The following is a 7,492-nucleotide window of genomic DNA, read 5'->3' as shown; positions in this document are numbered from 1 at the left end:
GTCTTGTCAAATGAATTTACAAACTTTTGAGTTTCTGCTTTCTATTAAAACTGTAAATCTTCTAAAAGTAATAATCAGAGCTCTAAGGCAAAGTTTGTTTCTATAGAAAAACAATATTTAAGTGAATAATAAGTGAAATGGTTCTGTGGAAGTGCTTTATTGTGATGTTTTAAAAACTGCTGACTGTGAATTCACTGAAAAACCTTAACAGATGAAGCAACGCTGGGAAAACGGCAGCAGTTTTACATGGAATCGAAACTTGATTTGGGTTTGAACTAAATCAGAAATCCTGAAGATTAATGACAAATCTCAGACATTTAAAATAAACATGTCTGTTAGATGCTAGATCTGTTAAAGGTTTTGTCACATGTGAGGACAGCGTGGAGGTATACCTGGCATAAAGGCACTGCTCTCTGCTGAGGTAGCTGAAGGTCTGTTTTTGGCTACAGGAGTGGCTGGGGTCAGAACCCAGACTCTGTGATTTTGTCTTGATAGTGACAGGAGGACTGTGAAATGCCACTGCTACAAGAGACAACAAATAGAAACAAAAAACTTAAAGCACAAAGAAAAGTTCAGTCATGTCATCTGGACAGTTTCTTTTTTGGAGAAACATTCAGTCTTTCATCTGAAAGACTTCATCAGTCTGAGGCTGGCCAACAAGAACTGTCTTATATATCCAATCAGCGATTTAGACTATAAGCATGTCTTAAAGACATAAAAAACCTGAATGACCCTAAATTTTCTGCTTTTAAACTCAGACAAGACTGGGTTTTTAGTTTTTGGACCTGAGCATCTTAGGAAAAAAAATGTAAGTCTTTCAACCTCCTTAGATGGCATTAATCTGGCCTCCAGCTCTAAAGTTAAAAATCTTGGTGTTATTTGTGATCAGAACATCTTTTAACCCCCACATTAAAAACATTACTAGAACTGTCTTCTTTCACCTGCATAATATTGCTTAATTTAGAAACATCTAATCTAAAAATTATGCAGAAAAACTAGTCCATGCATTTGTCATGTCTGGACTGAACTACTGCAATAGTTTGTTATCTGGGTGTCCAAATTCTTCTTTAAAACGTCTTCAGTTAATCCAAATTGCTGCTGCCAGAGTCTTAATTGGAGTTAGTAGGAGAGATCATATCTCTCCAGTTTTAGCTTCTCTTCATTGGCTCCCTGCCAAATCCAGAATATAATTCAAAATCTTACTTCTAACCTACAAAGCCCTCAACAACCTAGCTCCATCTTACATTAAAGATCTTGTTGTTCCATATTTTCCTAACAGAGCACTTTACTCTCAGACTGCAGGCTTACTTGCAGTTCCTAGAGTTTTCAAAAGCAGAATGATAGGAAGATCTTTCAGTTATCAGGCTCCTCTCTTGTGGAACCAACTTCCAGTTTCTGTCCGTAAGGCTGACATCATCTATCCATCCATTATCTTTACCCGCTTCTTCCTTTTCGGGTCGCAGGAGTCACTGGTGCCCATGTCCAGCTATCACTGTGCGAGAGGCAGAAGACACCCTGGACAGGTCTCCAGTCCATTACAGGAACGCATAGAGACAAACGAGACAAACAACCATTCACTCTCTCACTCTCAACTAGGGTCAATTTAGAGTTGCCAATCAGTCAAGTCAAGTCAGATTTATTTATAGAGCACATTTAAAACAGAAACTGTTACCAAAGTGCTTAACAAAAATATCACATCAACAGATAAAAAGTAGCAAGATATATTTACAGCACATGGAATAAAAATATAAAACCAAAAACAATTAGAAACAATGAAATACTAAATCAGATCACGTTGTGTCAAAAGTCAAGGAAATAAAAACAAAAACAAAAATCAGCCTAACATGCATGTTTTTGGTCTGTGGGAGCAAACCGTATTACCCGGAGAAAACCCATGTATGCACGGAGGGAACATGCAAACTCCACACAGAAAGGCCCCCGGACCGGGATTTGAACCAGGGTAACTTGCTCGCTTAGAGGCGGCAGCTCTACTAAATGAGCCACCGTGCTGCCCAAGGATGACACATTGTCCAGTTTTAAGACTGGGCTTAAGACGTTCCTTTTTGATAAATCTTAGGGTTGGCTTATTATGCTGCTATAGGCTTAGACTACTGGAGGACAAATTGACCTCATTTCTTAAAATGAATTGTTGCAATTAAATAATTTTCATTTGATACTATTTCTATCTTAACATATGATTCTTGACCTGCCATTGTGTATCTGTTTCTCCTTCCTGTTCCTCTCAAACCCAGTCGGTTGAAGCAGATGGCCACTTGTCCTGATCCTGGTTCTGCTGGAGATTTCTTTGTCATGAGGGAGTTTTTCCTTTCCACTGTTGCCTTCATGCTTGCTCAAAATGAGAGTCTGTAATGAAGTTAAACTCAAAGCAGTCTGCTCCTCAGATAATTAATGTTATTAACTTACTTTTTATTTGTCAGCCGACTCGGGACCCCAAGGTCCTGGGTTCGATTTCCAGTCAATGCACATCTCGTGGTGTCTCTGAGCAGGACATCTCATTCCCAGTTGCTCCCCCGGAGCTCTCATTAGCTGCCCACTGCACCACCTGGTGGTGGAAGGGTTAAATGCAGAGAGACATTTTTGCCATTGTATGGGAACATACAATTATGACAATATGCACGTTATTATTAATATATACTAGAGATGAATGTTTCTGTTCAGTGCTCTGAGACAACTTGTGTTGTGACTTGGCACTACATAAGTAGACTGAATTGAATTGAATTGATGCATTTTCCAATGTGTTGTCTTTAACAATAACTAAAGTCAACCATGGTTACTGAATGTTTATGTTCCTATGACTGTAAGGATGCCATTTATTGAAAAGACTACAACAGAGAAAAATAGGTAAATATAATTAAAGCGGATCATAAACAGTCTAAGGAACAACTGTGTACACTGAAGCAGCATTTAAATTGTGAAAATCTCAGCGCTGCAGGCAAAGTACAAGTTCATTCTGTCTGAGTTGTGAGCCTGATGCAACTAGACTGCATTCAAGTTTAGACTTTTGTTGCACAGACGCTTTGTGTTTAACCAAAGCAGTGTGTCATTTACCTTATATGTGGCATGCCGTGCAAAGACATCCTATTGAGTTGACAGCCCTCACCACACCATTTTACCCACAGCATTTATAGATACACATCAGGCAACAGAAAAACTCTGATCCAGATTGCAAGATAAAATAAATTCACAGGTTTTACATGCAATAAAACATAAAGTGCCTTAGAGAGTGTGCCATATGTTCATGTCCACAATTTAATTAGCAAGTAATTTTAAGTTTTAAAATGACACATTTTACTTATTTATAGAATTTATTTAAGAAGAATAACAATGTATGCAGCCATTTTTAATGGGATGTCAGTTAATAGCTAAAAACAAACAAAAAAAGCTTTTTCTTTTAAAATGTCTGAATACGTAGTATTCAAATAGTGGATTGTTTTAACTACATTATCAAATCAAACATTTTTAAACTAAAAACTAAAAAAAAGAAAACTAAAAACATGTTCCTGTTGTTAGTTTTCTACATTTGTCTTGGAATCTAGCTGTTTTTTGTTTTGTTACCTTTTCCTTTTAGCCATCCTATTTGTTAAAAAAAAAAAAAAAACTGTAGTATACTTTTCTTATAACTGTTTATTGTTGTTGCTGTTGTCCATTGTTGTCATCTTTCTTTGTTGAAATCAGGTCTCTCTTGTAAATGAGTCCTCGAGGCTCAATGGGATTTACCTATATAAATAAAGGTTGATTGATTGATTGATTTTAGCATTGCAACATTTGGCTGCAATGCAACCAGACTGGTTGCATTTAGTAACAGGAACACTTAGCCTGCTTCCTGATCAAAGATGTGATATTAAATCATGAATTGCATTTCCCTGTGTGGTTTTGTGGATTTCTGAAACAAAATTAGAATATCACATTATTTACCTACCTTGTTTAAAAATATATATTATATATATATATATTCCATTTACTTGTATTCGCTTTACTGACTTTTTGTGTTTTTATATATTCATTTTTATAAATCGTTATGGAAAGATACAAATTTTGCTAAAAGGAATATTTTTGTTAAAGAAATGTATGCATACAGCTACATTCCTATATATTATAATAAATTCAAACTCTGTCTTTTCTTTTGTCTAGCCCAGAAATCAAACTGAGAAAAAAAAGAGGTGATGGATGATTACTCTGATCCATACTTTAATCAGGGTGAGTACAGAACCCAAATACACATTACAGAAATCTGCACAGTCATTGAAGGAATTCATGTTGCCCACTACCTTTCCTAGTAGAGATTGAAATGTAATCATATTATGATGAGAAGTAACAGAGTTTTAGCTACTTTGTGTCAAACACTGCAAATGACATCATGTGGGCTCTCATTTGATATTTTGAGGTTTCGCAAGATGTAATACTTCTCATGTCCATGACCCTCAGCTACTACCAGACTAAACATAGCTAAGTATCTGTTCGACTGAGGTATAGTCATTTTTGTCTTGGCTAAGGTCATTAAGCTGTGTCACCTTGAATGGGTTTGACTCCAAACTTTCTGAGAGTTTCAGTAAAATCTGTCCACTGGTTGATAAGATTTTTTTACTAAAAGGCAGAATGTGTTGACTTTAACTGTTAGAGCCAACGTTTTAAGCAAATATGCTTCACAGTGTGTAGAAAAGATAAATAATAGCCCGTGAAGTAATTATATGTATTTAAACTGGTTGTAGATTTGGTTCTAATATGTCCCAATTTCTTTTTTTTAGGTGCAATGGATCTATCTCCCCAAATACCTTCTAATCTGTCTGATTGTTTTATTTACATATATAATCAAAGTGTAATCCCATCTCTCTTCTTTCTGATGTTCCCCATAGCCTTGCTGCTAAATGTTGTGGCAGCATGGGTGTCTCTGCACCTGAAGGCTACTTCCACATTTGTGGTGTACCTGAAAAATCTCGTAGCTGCTGACATCATTGTGACCTTGATGATCCCAATCAAAGCTGGAGCTGACATGCCAGGTGCATGGCAGGATTTAATTGTTGCTACATGCCGTTTTTTCTCTGTCGTTTTCTACAATGCACAGTACACCTGCATCGCCCTGTTGGGGTGCATCAGTCTGGACCGCTTCTTTAAGATCATGATGCCCCGAAGCACATTCTTTGTCCAGAGTTTGACCTTTAGCAAAGTGATCTCTGGCACAGTCTGGGTGCTTCTGTTCGGAGGTATAGGTATACCAAATTTCCTTTTAACTAACAAACAAGTGGTAAACTTGACAGCAATCAGCAGTTGCACAACTCTGAAAGGACCTGCGGGAATACAGTTCCATAAAAATTCAACTCTGGCTATGAATGTTTTCTTTTGGCTCGTCAGCTTGATCATTGTGGTTTGCTACATCTGCATCACCAACAAAGTGATCCAGTCCTACAGAAAGTCCGGCAGCAACAACAACCAGGGCAAGCACAAAATCAAACTACGTGTTTTTATAGTTATAATTGTGTTTTTCGTGTGTTTTGGTCCATATCACTTAATCAGAATCCCATACACTTTTCAACAAGTCAGCTATTCAGATACCAAGTGCTCTTATTTGTATGAACATATGAGTTTTGCCAAATCACTCAGCCACTGGCTCGCTACGACAAACGTCTGCATGGACCCGCTCCTTTACGTCTTCCTTTGTCGGGAGTTCAAAGAGAAACTGACGTCAATGATGAAAAATGTGATCATCTCGTTTAAAGTTGCCACAGGAAGCAAATTGAAAGCCCCTTTGCCCCATTAAAGGTGTTACTGCTTTTTGTTAAAGGGGTTGATATTGGGTATAAAATAATTGAAACAAAAACACAATACAGTAGTAATTCAGAACTTTTAAAGTTAGGTTCTGTGAAAATATTATGAAAATTTGTTATTTTTGTGGGTAGTTACATGATCAGTTTGAAGACACAAGTTTATTTCTGACTGAATTGAGAATTAATGGCAGTATCTTGTAACCGTTGGATACGAGTTAGCATCTCAAAACAATGAGAACATTGTGGAAAAAAGGTGAATTTTGTGTTTGAAACAAGTCACCAACAAGCTGTGTGGTGAGTTTTGAGTGGCCAAGGTTTAAAAAGTACGGCCTACTTTTGTGTGCACAGCTTGTGCAGTTGCTGTGCACATTGTTGCCCAAGCATCATACCAACCTTAACCAACTCTGTGCTCACATTAGTGGCAGCCCCCATGTTTATGATTTACTTTACTGGAGTACAAAATTCACGCAAAAAGGCAACAGTCAGGTGTTGAATCTGTGACTGTCTTGCTATGAATGCACAGCTCAGACAGCTTTAAACCCGGTTCCGCGGTGCCACCCAGATTTACACCAGTTTTTATTATTTACTATGCATTATTTGCGGTGGCACGGTGGTGCAGTTGGTAGAGCTGCTGCCTCTCAGCAAGCAGGTTGCCAGTTCAAATTCCAGCCGGGGATCCTTCTGGGTAGAGTTTGCATGTTCTCTCCGTGCATGCGTGGGTTTTCTCTGGGTACTCCACAGACCAACAACATGCATGTTAGGCTGATTGGTAACTCTAAATTGTCCCTAGGTTTGAGTGAGTGAGTGAATGGTTGTCTCATTTGTCTCTATGTGGCCCTGCGATGGACTGGAGACCTGTCCAGGGCCCTGCCTCTCGTACAGTGATAGGTGGATATTGGCACCAGTGACCCCCGCATCCCAAAAAGGAAGAAGCGAGTAAAAGATCATGCATGCATGCATGCATGGATGGATGGATGGATGGATGGATTATTTGTGTAGTCTTTAGAGTAGGACCCAACATTTTTCAGTCAGGCCATCTGGACAGTTTCTTTTTTTTTTTTTTTGTGCTGAAACGTTTTGCCTTCAATCCGGAAGGCTTCAACAATCAAGGAAACACACAACAAAACTGATTCTGGGGGAAGCATCAGTTTTGTTGTGTGTTTCATTGACTGATGAAGCCTTCTGGATTGAAGGAGAAACTAAAGTGCTGTAGAAACTGCGAAAATTAAATTCCAAAGGGGTCAAGATGTGTTTCTGATGCCCACGTGATTATTTTGAGAGAATATTTCTCGTACAGTTTTTTTTTAACTTTAAGCCTTAATGAGTCATATCAGGTTAATAAGAACCTCAAGAATGTTTCAAGACATTTTAAGAATGATGTTCACCAACTTGATGAGGGTGATGGGAGTCAAACTTCAAATACTGGTCTGTGTGGGTGGGTTTGCGGTACAGTCAACCTACTTCACATATGGGGAGCAATATTATAGGCAGAAACATGGGTGTGCTATGGGGTCTCCAGTTTCTCCTATTGTTGCCAACCTGTACATGGAGGAGGTAGAAAAGAGAGCCTTGACGTCCTTTTCAGGGACACCACCAAGTCATTGGTTCAGGTATGTTGACGACACCTGGGTTAAAATTAAATCTCAGGAAGTCCAACATTTTACTGACCACATCAACTCTGTGGATAAATACATCAAGTTCACACGAGA

The 7,492-nt window shown here is 38.3% G+C and overlaps 1 protein-coding gene across 1 annotated transcript; it reads left to right on the top strand.

Annotated features, from left to right (window-relative positions):
* The first annotated feature begins 4,861 nt into the window (after positions 1–4,861).
* On the top strand, positions 4,862–5,776 carry LOC119410892 (P2Y purinoceptor 13-like). The gene has a single exon (XM_037677817.1). The coding sequence runs from the start codon at positions 4,862–4,864 to the stop codon at positions 5,774–5,776; it is 915 nt and encodes a 304-aa protein (XP_037533745.1).
* The last annotated feature ends 1,716 nt before the right edge of the window (positions 5,777–7,492 follow it).

This window comes from Nematolebias whitei, chromosome 6 (genome assembly GCF_014905685.2).
Source record: "Nematolebias whitei isolate Nwh7 chromosome 6, NemWhi1, whole genome shotgun sequence".
In the NCBI taxonomy this organism is placed as follows: domain Eukaryota; kingdom Metazoa; phylum Chordata; class Actinopteri; order Cyprinodontiformes; family Rivulidae; genus Nematolebias; species Nematolebias whitei.
This window is presented reverse-complemented; position numbering and strand designations above follow the sequence as displayed.

Coding starts and splice junctions, on each gene's coding strand:
- LOC119410892 (XM_037677817.1), top strand. CDS start 4,862: ATGTTCCCCATAGCCTTGCTGCTAAATGTTGTGGCAGCATGGGTGTCT.